Here is a 14,838-nt window from a genome sequence, read left to right as displayed (position 1 = left end):
GCATCGAGACACCCGGTTTGGAGCAGTGGAACGCGGGAAATTTAAAATAATTTAAGCAAACCTTTAGCGTCTTTACCTTGGGAGGAGCGCGACGCAAGAGGAACAACATGAGAGGTGAGCGGGAAAGCGAAGGGAGGCATTTACTTCGCAAAAGCCGATAAAGACTATCGTCTTTTGACGGCATTTGCAACGAAAGAAGCAGATACGCGGGCAATTTTTTTTTATTTGAAGTGAAGTCATCAAAGAGGGGCATCGCCAGTTAGGACGGGCATTTCTGTCCACGAAGACGTGCGATGTCAAACTGCGAAAGTTTATTCGCGAACTTCTTGCCAAATCTGTGTAATTGAAAGTGGGCGAAAAGCACACTATGGTAACTTTTAACCGAACGTGAGCAGACTTCGCGATATTACGAGACAGGCTGAATGAACACCGTTCGCGTGGTGATTTCTGTCCCTTTGTGGTTACAGCAACTTCCGCGTTTTCTCGGTTAGACGCGACAGAGGTTTTACCTTGTCGGTCGTTCGGTAACAGCGTCGACGTGATCACGTGTCGTTGGCGTGTTCTGGAAGGCAGAAATTTCAAAGTCTCAAGTGACACAGAACTGCTGATTTTATTTAGGAATTACCGGTAATTTTCGTTTCGCTTATTTTAAAGAGGAAAAAATGTCGCCGTGCTTAAACTTGCTTTTCTCTTACGTAGGAATGATAAACGTATAGCAGATTGACGGAGTACATATAACCTTGGACGTCGCTGCGACCAAATTTGCATTCGCGTGGAACACGTGAAAACAGCAGTCAACGCCATTGCGATTCACGTCGCAGCTGCCGCTGTCGCGACAGATTCCTGGCGCGCCGTGTGTGCACTTACAGACAGCTTGGTTTCATATGCGCGAGCATTGCATGTTCCTTAGCGGTTTTTGCGGCCTTTGTCGTCCGAGAGCTCAAGTCATGTAAAAAACCCTTATGTCGGGGCTGGGTATAGATATGGCTGAAGTCACAACGCTTGTCAAATATCCGCACTTTAACGTCGTAGAAGTATGATGCAGGATATTGCGGACAAGCGCCACTGGGGGTCTGCGGACGCGTCTATGGTGAAATGCAGCGTGAAGCGGGATTAAAAACGCCATTTTCGCATCGCTTCGGATCAATTCACACCACTTAGAATGCAGAACCTGCGCCTAAACGTCGGGTGCGCCTAGAGAAACCTTTAGATTTGCCATTAAGACATTACAATGCGCACGCGCACGAACACTATGGCGATTATCGAGCAGCACGTATTTTCAGTCGCGTTCACGGGGAGGCTCTGCGCTACGTACAGGGCTTGCACCTCTAACAACGGCGAAGTGTCTCCGTGCAACAATTACTCTACACTTAGTAACTTAAGTACACTCTAAAGCAATGACGTGGTTCAGCTTCGCCGTAATTCACTCAGGTGACCGATTCCTGCCGCCACCCAAGCCAATTCGGCGAATGACAGCAGCGTGCATACAGTTTCACTCAAAAATGGGATATGCGCTGTGGCACAGCGCAACGCAGGACGTCATGCTCGATGCCTCAGCGCAGACCGAACTTTTGACTCAGTCAAATGCTCGACATCGTCACTCGCCGAAATGTAATGATTGGCTACATAGATTGGTCAATTGAGTGCGTTGTGACGAAGCTGAGCCACAGGACTGCCAGGACAGGACTGAGCCACAGGAGTGCAGTGGTGCAAAGGGGAGGAGTGGAGTGCGAAAATGGAATTGGAAAATGGGGGCGGGGAGGAGCGTTGGTATCGGCTCTTTCCACCACGCCGCTGCCCATGAACATTCGACGCTGACTCCCACGATAAGTGTTCTTTACTTGCTTTCAGATTCAGTTTCGCATTCGAGCTTCCTTCTCTTTTACAAGTCTCGCTCTAGCAAGAGGGATGAAAACTAGCGCCGTTTTAACTTTGCCTAATTCTTAACTTCCCTACGTCACCGCTACCTTCCGTTTGCCAACGAACTTGGACGGCGATGTGCCGATATGATATTTCGTATACGCGGTTCTGGCTAAAGAGCGCTCTTGACCCTGTAGACACGAAGGGGAACACAGACAGGTGCGCTTATATTAACTACAGTTTAAATGCGTTGCTATATTTTATGTGTGCACTGCGCGCTCTTATGTGGAACTCTTACCTAACTGCGGCAAAAAGACGGGGGGAAAACTGGTCCTTGTTATGTGGAAGGAGAGGTGGGTGCTATATTTGTGGGGAGTTGACAATATTTTTGCCGTCGGTTGCCGGCTTTGTTCCTGATCCTCCTCCGCGAGAAATTCCTGCTTACTCGTCCACTCATCCGTTTCCACAAGGTACTGCTCTTTATTACCCCACGCACACGCAGCACGCTGGGGACGCGTCTGCGCACTGGGTGCGCTCTGTGTAGTTTTGCGGCCACGTTGAAACTGTGGGAAAGTAGCCGAGCAGCTGGTTTTGTGATTGAACCAAATTGAACCGGGTGTTCCAAGGCGTGATTTTCGACTCCCAGGTTGATACCCTTGCCCATACATCAATAATTAAGATAAGCCACATCTAATAATTAATGAAGAGGAAGAAAAACTGGCATTTTCCCCAGCAGGATTACTAGAAACTTGCAATTGGTTCCGTTCCCATGGGGCGCTCCGTAATTTTTAACGGTATACGTAGACTACGTGCATAAACGCCCTTGCCTTTACATAGCGATGAAATCACCGCTAGAATGTAATTCCGCTCACGTTTTCCACCGGCACTCTGCCATGCCACAGTATTTTGGTAGGCATATGTTGCTCTCGCTCCTCGTCTCTTCAGCCTAATAGTGACCTTCAATGTTCTCAGTTTCCCTAACCCAAAAGCCGGTCCTATTCCTTTCACGTACGTTGTCGTGTGAAAGGGTAATTCAGGTGTGGTTAGTAATTTTTGTGGCACGTGCGGATGGATATATTTCTGTTAAATACAGTCAATCAATTAATCAATCAATCAATCAATCAATCAATCAATCAATCAGGAAAATCTATTTTCCTTAGTGCTGGAGAATGGATAATAAAATAAAACAAAATACAACAGACAAACAATACCCACACAAGTGGTGAGGCGTAAATGATGTGAGTGAAACAGGTGAAAACAGGCAAAGAGAGGCACTGACCGAAACCAAATAGGGCCTCCATGTAAAAGTGGCCGCATCTTAGCAATTAGGATGACATTTAGTTCCATTGCAGTAACGTAATGAGCTGTAACAATGATGATGATGATGATGATAATAATAATAATAATAATCAATCAATCAATCAATCAATCAATCAACCTTTATTTTCGGTGCCCAGGAACAACCCTAAGGTCTTGGTGCTGGCACACCATATACAAAACATTAATAAAAGAAACGTAGAACAGCACGGCACAAGACACAAAATCCTCGATATGACAGAAAAAATAAAGTAACAATACTCACAGAAATTCAGAAAAAAAAGCAAAAAAAAAAAAACAGTGTTGCAAGCTATGGCCCTCGGCCAGCGAAATAATAGTAATAATAATAATATTAATAATAATAAATAATGATGATGATGACGACTACGACGGCGGTGATATACGCTAGTTTCTCTTGAATCAGCAGCACTCATTTGGGCCTTATATACTGCAGGGTTGCCTACCAGGAGAAAAATGTTGTTTTGTCCTTTACATCCCAGTAATGTGTTGCGTGGGTGTTTCACACAAGCCTACGCCATCAAAGGGTGCGTTGCAATTTCCCCTTTAGACTGCTTCGTTGCCGTCTTCGCGGACAGCCCGCCATGTTAACCACCGTTCCAATTCCAACGAAGCAGTCAACGAAGACTGCTTCGAGGAGACGGCATCAAAGTCAGCAACGATGCAGGCTACCTTCCTGTCTAGACTAATAAGTCACACCAGCGCCACCTTTTTGCGTATTAATGTTGAAACAAAAGCACTTGTTCTTTTATTGAAATATTAAGTATAGTTGACTTTGTTTAATCGTTAAATCACATAATGTTTGTAATAACAACGGTAATATTAGTTACGAAACCTGCGGCTTGCGTTTTTCAACATGTCTGCTACGAGGCTGTCGTCTGCGCTGGTGTTGCGTTTGGGACCGCGCCGCCGTTCCAATTTTATTCTTTTAGACGTCTAGTTAGACTACGTCATAGGCTGTCTACCAAGCTGTCCGCGAGTTGGGATGCAGCCCAAGTTAGCGAGTGTCTTCACTGGGAGCGTGCTTGTGACTGGGCAGCTTCGTGTTGTACGTCTCCCAAAATTTTGGGCCAGCACAGTCCTGCGCTGAAATGCGACATTTCGTGACCCGCATTCTAAAACTGCCCCGTTCCGCGGAGCGAGGCGTCCCGGGACCTCCGCAAGCTGACACACGTGCAGCGGGACAAAGTCCGCCGCCGCGGGTTTGTCGTCTTGAAGAAAAGTCCCTCTGTGCCGCCGCCGCCGGCGTAAGAGGAGTGTTTGACACCTCTTGCACATTCTGCAGGGCGGATCATCTCCCGGTCCGAGGGTTCCGCATTTTACCGATTCATTCCACGGCCGCGCCTTCTTTCTGGCTGTTCCCGGAACCGCTGGTTTGGGCTTTACGAGCCACGAGTCTGGCCACCTGCGGCGGGCCTGGCGTTTTGGTTTTTCTCTCCCGCAGAATGTCCCGGCCTGACTTTACGGCCTCGCTGTCTGCCTTCCTAGAACTCAATCGGCACCCCAAAGGGAAGCGAGGGCGCGGAGGGCTCTGACAGCAATCAGACCGAGTGGGTTCACGCTGCCTGGCCGAAGCCCGGGCGCGCGCCGTCGACGCGCGGCAAGATACGCTTCGAGCGAAGCGAGTGGCGTGAAACAGGTGTGACGTGTCCCCGCGCGGAGTATACACATCTCGCGCTCTCCTCCGGGAGCGAACGTAAGCGGCTGAATAATATTTTCCCCTGAAGGATGTGTTGTCGTCTTGCCGAGCGCTGTTATGGGCCGGCGCTGCAGTGGCCTCGTAACGCCACAGCGGCCGCCGTAGCAGAAGCTGGGCTGCTCGAAAAATAACAAGCGGCAAGTTCCGAGTATTGTGAACCTGCTATTTAGAAACCCAATTCGTTTCGTTGAAGGTACGAAAGAGTTGGAAATGTCTCTAACATTAACTTTCCCCTGATAAGGACGGATAGTTACTCTCCAGGGTTAGGTTATTGTGCCGCCCTTGAGTTTCTCTTTCTTGTTGCGGAAAAATTGTCAAGTAAGTATACGAAATGTGTCGTATCCTGCTTAGCTCCAGACCTTCTTTTCTTTTTTTCTTTCTGTCGACAAAACTGTCTTGCTCCTGATATCTCGGAATGTTTTTAAGTGGTATCGAAAGCTGGCCAAGTTGTTGCAGAGGGGAACAGAAATGCAAAGCGTAGTCGTATAGGAATTCTTTATGCCACAACTTCAGCAAAAGCTGGAATTCACTCACGATGCGGGGTCCTTGCGCCCACAGCCGCCAATGGCGTCCCAGTATCAATTTCTAGAGCGCATGTGTATACCGTTACTCCACAAATGGGATTAATCGTGTCCGGTGTCCACGCACCTGAAAAACTTGCGGCGAAGCCAACTTTTTTGAAAACTCTGCGAAGCTCTCTATGTAATGTAGTTATTTTAAAAGAAAGTCACAAGCAATTGGCCGCTAAGACGACCCTATCATTAAAACGGGATTTAATTACTTGTCATAATTAGTCATATCTCTGTGGAGTTAACATTGAGGAATTCCCGTATGCTGTCAATACATCAGCTTCTACGGGAGCAGCATAGTAACCAAAAAACAGCTATAACTCGTGTTTTTTCAGAATCTTCCGGAAACCAGTTGATGATGTTGAACTTCTGAAACGACGACGTAACTACGGGATGTTCTATCTCGGCAGACGTTAAGGATAATTATTAGCCGAGGTTCTAGTGCAAATAACAAGAAGCCATTGCTCCAAAGCCATTTCAGCAGTGGTCCGTCGAAGTTTCCTTAAAGATAACTGAAAAGTATGCACAGTCGCAACTTACGAATAATCGTGTTCTTTTTAATTTTATTTACGTTTTGTTTACTTGCTTTTGTTTACGTGGAGCTTCTTTTCTATCCTGGTGTAAGGCCATGTTCCAATGGAGTGTTCGGTTTACGAACAGAAATACCTACAAATTTTGTGTTAAATTTGAAGTCGCCTCCGACTTCGTAAAGTCGACTTCCCTGCGTCATGAATAATCTTGCAGTGACACATGCTTTACAGGGGGTTCCCGAGTCGGGATGTAAACTGCGGGAAAGTTCGGTAACCTTCCATACGCAGTTGATTGATTTGATTGATGGATTTATTGATTGATGTATTGATTGGTTGGTTGGTTGGTTGGTTGGGTTATTGATTGATTGGTTGATTGATTGATTTTTGCTGGCTTCTTGTGACAGGTTCAAATATATCTACGTCATATAAAGCCCTTCATTTTACCGCGGCTATTAGCGGCAAACTTGTATTGGACTTTATCCGTAGCGGGTGGTTGCTGCCAAGTATTACAGGACTACAAGACAGAAACTCCCAAACCCTCACACATCCATTAGCAAAAGTGAAGAAATTATGCTGAGGCAAATTCAAACAGGCACTTTCGCACAACTTGTAAGAATGCATTTATTGTTCCTCACACAGTACGCAGCCCAATGCAAATTTTGTAATCAATTAGGTACGAGCCGCCGTATCAATGTGGACTACAAGTAAAACCCCGACCTACCACCCCTTCCAAATGCCATTTCTCCTGAGCAGTGGGAGATACTGTTGACTAGCGGTCGCCTGGAGGACCAAGCACACCTTGGAACCCGGGCTACGACGGCGCGGTCAACAGATGGCTTCCTGAACTAAGGATCCACTCCTACCTATACAGCTCAATCTCTCTCTCTCTCTCTCTCTCTCTCTCTCTCTCTCTCTCTCTCTCTCTCTCTCTCTCTCTCTCTCTCTCTCTCTCTCTCTCTCTCTCTCTCTCTCTCTCTCTCTCTCTCTCTCTCTCTCTCTCTCTCTCTCTCTCTCTCTCTCTCTCTCTCTCTCTCTCTCTCTCTCTCTCTCTCTCTCTCTCTCCGACATTTACTGGTAGTTTTCCTTTCTTCTTCTTAGGTGGTACGGGTGAAAAGGAAGTGCACTGGGGATATTATTGAGCCCAACTGGGGGCTCACCTGCATACAACCCAGTGCGGTGGAGAGGGGGAGGAGGGGTATATAAAGATTAGAGGAGAAAGGGGTTATAAAGAGATAGGAGGGCTCCGCCAGTATTGCAATTGGTTTAGTCGCCTCGGGGGCTTTTTTGTGTGCTTTATGTGCATTACTTTCAAACCATTGGCTTCAGCAAGACCAGTATTTGCCTTGCTTAGATTTACCGCACATGTACTTAATAACACGACCGATCGTGCTTTCTATTTCTGGGTTTTTGTCTTAGCTATAATTTTCGGTATTTCCACTACGGATTATTTTTATTTTGTTTATATAAAAGTGCATTGCTTTCTCTTGTGCGGCCGCTCCCACTAAGCGCATTTTTTAAAACCAAAATCTCTACAAAGGGATCCCGATTTTCCATTCTCGGTTCCAAGCTTTGGAAGCCTTCGTGTTTAGTTTTAGTCAAAATGTACTAAATGACTGCCGCGAATATGGAGAAACAAAAAATTGGCTTATTTGAAAGAAATTTGAGATCAGGGAAGTTTTTGAAAGAAGGAAAGCAGCACCTTGTCACCACCTTCCCGCCCTTGTCATACCAAGTATAACAAAAACGGATGTTCTATCAATCTTTTTAGATATTTTTCTATACAGTGTAGGCCAAATATTACTAAGATGCCTGTTTCAAACATTATTTTCAGGTTCTGTTGACTTGGTTAGATAAGATTTCAAATGTGCACGTACACACATGTATACATAATTGCGCGCATATGTATGGTTTGTTGCGTGCTGTACGCGTGCAGCTTGCGGCAAATCTCAAAGCAGCTGGCTATCTGGCCAAAGCCGTCCAGCCAGTCTGTCTGCTGCCATCTGCTTAAATTATGGTTGGCAAAAGGATTGTGCCGTATTGTTTGTATGTAAGCACAGACTACATACTACTACTGCGATACTTAGCAGTATGTAAGTAGGCATCAGCGATCGGAAGCCCTTGAAAAGGCGCTGATCAGTGAGTGAAGCAATGTCTACAACGCTCCTCTCTTTCCGTTCCCTGCAGGACACCTCGCGCCGGGTCCGGAGCGCGGAAGACGACGCCGACTCTTCCGATGAGGAAACCGAGGATGTAGCGCACAGCTCCACAGTAGGCCAGGCTTCCGGCGGGCAGGTCATTCCGAATGTTCCCGCTCCCGAAGCATGCGCAGAGGCCGACCGACGAAGTGCCTCGCTGGCGACCGGAAGGGCCACGGCCAGGAGTCCAAGCTGCCGCTGTCCCCGATCGGAGGCGCCCTTCTCTTCCCCGCGGTCCCCTTTGTCAGCAGGCCTGGCGAACGACGAGGTTCCCTGCATTTGCTGCGCCGAAGACACGGACTCGTTGAATGGGCTCCAGGTTCAGCAGAGCGCAGTGTACGCCGAAGGTGCCGTTTCGGTCCAGAGCAGGCTGCAGTCATCGGTGACCACGAGCGCGTCGACGGGACCGGTCACGAGGACAGTTCATCTGACCACCACGATTTCGAGTGTGTCGCCCGCGGTGCCTGTTTGTTATGGTTACTCGAGAAGGTGCGCTAATTCCTATACCACTGTGTGCGTTCCCCTGCTCGTAGACCACGCGACAAGGCAGGCTGGTCGCGCCTCCCACGGCCTCGTCCGCCAGCCCAGCATAAGACGGAGGAGTGTGCCGTCCTCGGCCAAAAACTACCTGTCTTCGCATTATCCCGCGCGCGGGAGCCCTTCACCGAGGCCTGAATACGACTTCAAAGTGGATGAGGTGGAAGGACACTCGGAAAGGGGCCCCAACAGCTTGCCACGTGTTTGCGCCACTGCAGCGGTCACTGTGAAGGAACTTGCTGCTTCTCTGAAGGACCCGGAAAAGAACTCCGACGAGCCGATACGCTTCTTTTTCACCACGCCATCGCCTACAGTGGAGAATTCCGCTGGGTTGGAAGCCACCAGTGGGCCCGTCAGTCGACGGCATTGCGTTTCGGAGGCCCCGGCACCGCCTGTTGGTCCTGCAAAGGCTGTTCCAGAAGGCCGCGAACTTGGTGTGACTGGGACGGCATCATCGAACGATGCTGACAGCGGGGGTCCCGCGCCCAAAGTACCTGAACGACCGACAGACCTCCCGTCCAAAAAGGCAAGGGTTTGCACCTTCTAGACCAACCCGCGTTAAAACCCGGCACCTCGTAAGAAATACGTCGCAATGTTAAATCAAACGTTTTGGTAACCCCATTATCAATACCAATGACATTAACCTCAAAAGACACTGAAGTGAATTTGTCGAAATTTTATCTGTGGCTGCATTGTGCAGATTAACCAGTGTAATTCGTTATTTGATGATTCAGCGGATGTCTGGAACCGTAGTTAATCTTTAATAGTTGGCAAAAGTTGGCCAAAAGTTAATCTTTAATAGTTGCCATTCACTGTTCTCGGCTGCGCTCCGACTTCCGTAATGATGTCACACTGTTTTGCAATGCGATTGCATCTTGCCACAGCTTGCGAAATTGGTTTACATCGACTTTTGTTCATCCGCACTGTACAGGTTGTACTGCAGTACGTTGAATTTAGTCCGGCGGACTGGGCAGTGTGTCTTCATATATAGCCGACATCAACAAATCGGCGTGGCGGTATGTGCAAGGAAGGCAGCACTTTTTAGCCCACGTTTTTGTTAAAAAGTGCATGTGCAGCGGCCAGAAAAGCTCTGAACCTGGCGTACCCATTCAAGATTTTAACCTGAGACCAAATCCTATGGAGTGCCGAAAATTTCCAGCTGGGATGATTTCTCACGTGGTCTCATGTGATTGGCTCTCCGCGCCGTTGTCCGTCTCGTTTTTTCGCGCGCAGACAAATATCTTATGTGATACCGCGTGGTAAATCCATCCCGCCCGACGTTTTCCGGAACCCCATAGGATTCGCCTCCTGGTAAATTAATTAAACAGCGTTAAACGACTATGCAATCTCGGGGTTATTGAAGTGAATCGGAAATTAAGCTGTTGGTGCGCTTCCGTTGTTTTACAAGCAGCATTGCGACAAAAAAGACGGGTAAGGAAGTTGCTGACAGTCAGGCCCTAAAGCTTTTTAGTCATACCCTTGTTTTTGTAGCCCGTGTATTTTTTTGCGATGAATCCTGTATAAAACTGATTAAACAGACAACGCGGTAGAATCTGGCTAATCGTGGAATCGGTATTATCAGCTCCTCTCTTCTTCTTCGAACAACTTCCAAGGTCGCAAAAATATATATTTTTTTAACTTTGACTAACTTAACGGAACGGAGCAACCGTTCGTCCCCTACCGCAAGGGACTAGTGGTAGGGACAACACAGTTAGTACCCCGAAGGAGCAATGACACTCCCCCGTTGATCTCTTTTGGCCAAGATTGGGACTAGAATGGCACATTTGGCAGCAAACTAACGACACCTATCTCGGAATAGAAGCACGTTTCAATTTTTTGTGAGCGGTCAGTATTGCTGTAATGCCAGCCAATAATGAATCATTTGTATATGTTAATGCCACTTATTAACAGTTGATAAATACCTGTGCGGCTAGTCTTCCGTTCTCCTATACCTAGCGCATTTCTAGACGAAGAAACCAGTTTTAAAAACGGAATACTTCTATCTTCGTCTTTTTTGTGCAGAATATTTATTTTTAAAAAGTCGATGATTGCATAAAGCGCGCCGTAAATATGCTTTACTGAAGATGGCTTCATCACTCAGTGTTGAATTTGCGCCGGGTACGAATTAGTTCAGCGCGTTAGTACCCGTTCACGCGCATAAAGCAGTCGCTTCTCTTTCCCCCTAAACGTCAACGGCGCACGAGCTCATTAAGAGTAACGTTTCGTGCGTAAAATCCGGCCAGGTAGCCGTTCTCTTTTCCTTCGGCACAGCATCTTTATTCTGTCTATGCGTACCTTTGACACCTTTGTCCCCCATCTTGTTGCAATGCGTCGAAGTCGTTCCACACAACCTGCTCGTGCGACGTGACCTCGACTTGTTTGCTTTCGCTGCAGCAAGGGCGGTCACAGGCACCGCCGGCGCGGGAGAAGTCTGGTGAACGCCTTCACGTGCGGTACTGACATAAACTTTCACCTTCCAGTTTTCCTGCCTGCAGTGTGTTTGAGCTCTCCCCCTCGATCGGCGGCAAAGCGCGCGGCTCTAGCGCCGCGGCGCCCCGTGGCCACTGACCCGTTCCCGCCTCCCGCTCTAATCTCTCTGCACACACACACACATCCTAAATTGAAGGCCCGCGGCATTCCAACGTTCCTGTTTGTCTTTCTTTCCTCAACGCCGTTTCGCGCCGCCGGTGGAAGCGTCCGCGTGCTGCTGCCCGGCCGGCCGGCCGCCTGGCTAGCGCGCGCAGATTCGCCGCGAGTGCGCTGCGTCCGCGGCCCGGGGTCATGTCCGGATCGTGCCCCAGCGGCTCACGTGGGTTCCCTCCACGGCGTGCGCGATGCGCAGCACAAGCGCGCCGCTACTCGTCAGCCAGATTAAACCTAATCTCGGGTCGCCATCGCTGCGCCCCGCTCCTCGCACTCCTCGTCTTCATCTACTTGTCGGCTTTACTGTTGCTGTCGTTTCTTTTTTTTTTTTTTTCAGAATCTTCGCTTTGCATTACATTTGCGAACTTGATCTCCCCGACTGGTCGGCGGATACGGGCACCGATATGTGTGCGACAGAGTTTTGCTCTTACTCAACGACCTTCCTATTTCGTTCCTGAAACTTGTTACAATTCGAAACGGGGTCTGTAGGCTACCCAAGATATTTGCAACATTTCGCGGCGCGTACGTAAATGCTTGCGCTAAGCTGCGGTTCACTGAGCTCTTAAGTCGTGAATATGTGAGTGCTCTGCACGAACGTTTTATCTCCTACAGCGGGTAATCTGATCTAGAAAGACAATTTATTTAGCGGTAAGCCTTGTTGATGCATGTCTCTAGCCCATCGAGCCACAATCCGGCTTAACGACTTGTGTTGGATAGGCCAGCTTAAAATAATGTTCGTCTACGATTTCGGAAAACGAAGATGTACTATTGTAAATTTTGGTCAATCAGTCACTTGCTAGCGTCAGCTTCTCTTGTTTAAAACATTCCTTTCGTTCTATAACAACCACGTGGGGTATTGGCCAAGAAACGTGAGCGTCTAGTGGCCGTTTTCATAAAACTAAATTCATAAAACTAAAAATAAAAACGTGCAAATTGATGTTACGAAAAGACCGCGAAATCATACGAAGAAAACCGTAAGGAATATGAGATTTAAGGGGGAGGTTTGAAGAAAGAAAAATAAATAAGTTTAAATGTCATGAAAATATACACCAGCAGAGCGCTTCCAGGGTAGGCGTCCCTCTTTTCGTGCGTCTTCGCGCCACTTCATCACTCTACCTTCATGCGTCACAGATTCATGCCGCGCCTTTGCCTTCTTCGCATTTACCTCTCTTTTCGAGAATGTTTCGGCTACGCGATGCATCACTCCGTCCGTTCGCCGCGAGGCTCATGACAATTGCGCCACTATTGCACCATGTATCTAATGCGCAAAATGCCTATTACACGACGGTCAGGTGGCGGCGTGGCGGAGCGATGATTAAAAAAATGCCAACAGCGTAAAGAGAATAAAAGTAAAGAAACGAAATTTTGGTCTAGGCTTCGAACCCTGGTCCTACGGACTGCGAGTCCAGCACGAAATCCCTGCACCATAGTAGATCCTTGGCTCCAGCTAGCTGAAAATGGACCGAGTGTATGTGTTGTGGCGTTCCACTTAAAAACGTGTCAATGACATATACTGAGGCCTACAGGAGGAATTTGAGCGTGCATTTACAGAAGTAGCAAAGTACGTTTATGCTGATAGCGCATATTTAGAGCTTGCAGAGGTGAATAAGGACTCAGGAGAGAGAAAAGAAACGACGCAAAAGAAAAAGGACCGTGGCAATGGGGATTTGAGGGCACAATCGCACCACTGGAGGCCTACAGGAGCTATTTCAGCATGCCAATCACAAAAGCAGCGAAGCATGTTCACGCCAGTGGCGTATATGCAGGGCTAGCAAGGGCGATTGGCCAACCCCTCTTAGTCGTAACGGAGAGAAGAAAACTGACCAATAGGGAAAGGATCGTGACGATGGCAATGAGAGGACACATTCGCATTACTGGACACGTTTCTGCATGTCGGTGCTGTCTCTTCCGCAATGCAATGGACTCTGGGGCGTCTCTCTCGGCGGTACCTGTGTAGCATTGTCGCCCACAGAAGTACCCCTCAAAAGGAGACGCAAGGAAACACAAAAAACGCCGCAAGGAGGGCAAACTGGCAGGCGATCGCTGCAGCTAAAGCCCCCCACTACCTCCGGCCGACACCACCAAAGGAGTTGCAACGAGGATATTACACGCCAGCAGTATGTCGAACCGAAAAAAATACCTGTTGGGTTATGATTCGGGTTCACGTAAATGCATTTCGGTCCGATTCAGTTCCGGTTTGACTAAATCTCGCACCGAACGGGTTCGCGAACCGATTTTTAGAAGTTTGAACGCGTTCGCGAACCAGTTCAAAGAGCTCAATTAGTAGCGAAGTGGAAAAAATGTTTTTCCTTCGTTCAAAACAGTGCTTTTAACACGAAAGTGTTTTATTCCCGGATACACGAAGGTTTCGCTGACGTCATATCCGTCACGGAAGTGACGCCAGTACAACGAAGCAAGCGGCCTGTTAAGGGTGCACCCCTGCACACAGGGTCTTCTTGCGGGGAAGCAACCTTTAGTACTAAAGAGTACGTTATACTTAGGGTTGTTCGTTTTCGGGTTTTATATTTGAACGCGAAAGGGTTTTATGCCGCGATACCTGAGATTTCACTGACGTCATATCCGTCACGGAAATGACGCCAGTACAGCTTTGCCGAAGCGACCCGCCAGCAGGACTTCGCTCGCCAAGCACACCCACAAGACAGCCTCCGACCCGCAAATCATGCTGAGCTGCAGATTTCGCTGCACATTTCACTTTCGTGTTTTACTTATTCCTATGACAGAGTAATCAACCACAGTTTTTTTTCAATAAAAGTAGTGCAATTTTAATGTCAAGATTAATCAGTTCGGCCAGATAGTGAGGAAAACGTGCGAGGAAAACGCCCAACTCTGGTGTCGCCCCCATACAGCCACCGCCCAGAGGCATAGCTGTAGGATTTGTATCAGTAGCGGTCCCAGAGGTTGGTTTTGGAGGGGGCAAATTTTTGTTGGGGGGGGGAGGAAGGGGGGGGGGGGGGCAATAAAGAACTGCTCCCGGCCTTTCCCCAGCTTTTCGGAGGAGGTAATCACCATGACGGCGTGCGCGCGTATGCGGAGTAACCCGCTTGCGCACAATCACTTAGCGGCACAGCGGTTTTTGGCTCCCCTTAGGCGGTACAACGGCTGGCTCGAGCCCGCATTTCTGACGGTCGCAAACGTTTGCGACCTCGCACAAGCGGTATGCTTAAAAAACAAAAAAGTAAAAAGCTGAGGACCTCTTTGGCGTGGGGGGGAGGGGATAAATCAGTGGCGGCCTCGAGGGGGGGGGGCCTTGGGACCGCCACTGATTTGTATATGTATTTTTTTCGTTTTATTGTACAATTTTAATACTAACAAGAAGTTAACGCACTGCTAACTCTGTTTTAATTATTTCCCTATCACGTCACTGCTCACGCCGTAAAGCGAAAAATTTCAACGTTTTTGGATGTTTATCTTTTCTGGCGAAAACGACGTCTTTGAGACCGTAATGGGGT

The 14,838-nt window shown here is 48.2% G+C and overlaps 1 protein-coding gene across 4 annotated transcripts in view; it reads left to right on the top strand.

The window, feature by feature from the left end:
- Positions 1-14,838, top strand: part of LOC144155468 (puratrophin-1-like) — a 640,065-nt gene that overhangs the window by 229,235 nt on the left and 395,992 nt on the right. For 3 of the 4 annotated variants that reach the window (XM_077686932.1, XM_077686931.1, XM_077686933.1), the window contains one exon: positions 8,178-9,251. The exons of the other annotated variant lie outside the window; for it this stretch is intronic. In XM_077686932.1, the coding sequence (XP_077543058.1) occupies positions 8,178-9,251 (1,074 nt within the window). The remainder of the gene's footprint in view (positions 1-8,177; positions 9,252-14,838) is intronic. 4 annotated transcript variants of the gene reach the window in all.

The sequence above is a fragment of the Haemaphysalis longicornis genome, unplaced genomic scaffold (assembly GCF_048455015.1).
Source record: "Haemaphysalis longicornis isolate Haplotype H1 unplaced genomic scaffold, Haemaphysalis longicornis Haplotype H1 scaffold_1, whole genome shotgun sequence".
Taxonomy (NCBI): domain Eukaryota; kingdom Metazoa; phylum Arthropoda; class Arachnida; order Ixodida; family Ixodidae; genus Haemaphysalis; species Haemaphysalis longicornis.
Note: the sequence above shows the minus strand (reverse complement) of the source record. Positions and strands in the feature narration are given on the sequence as shown.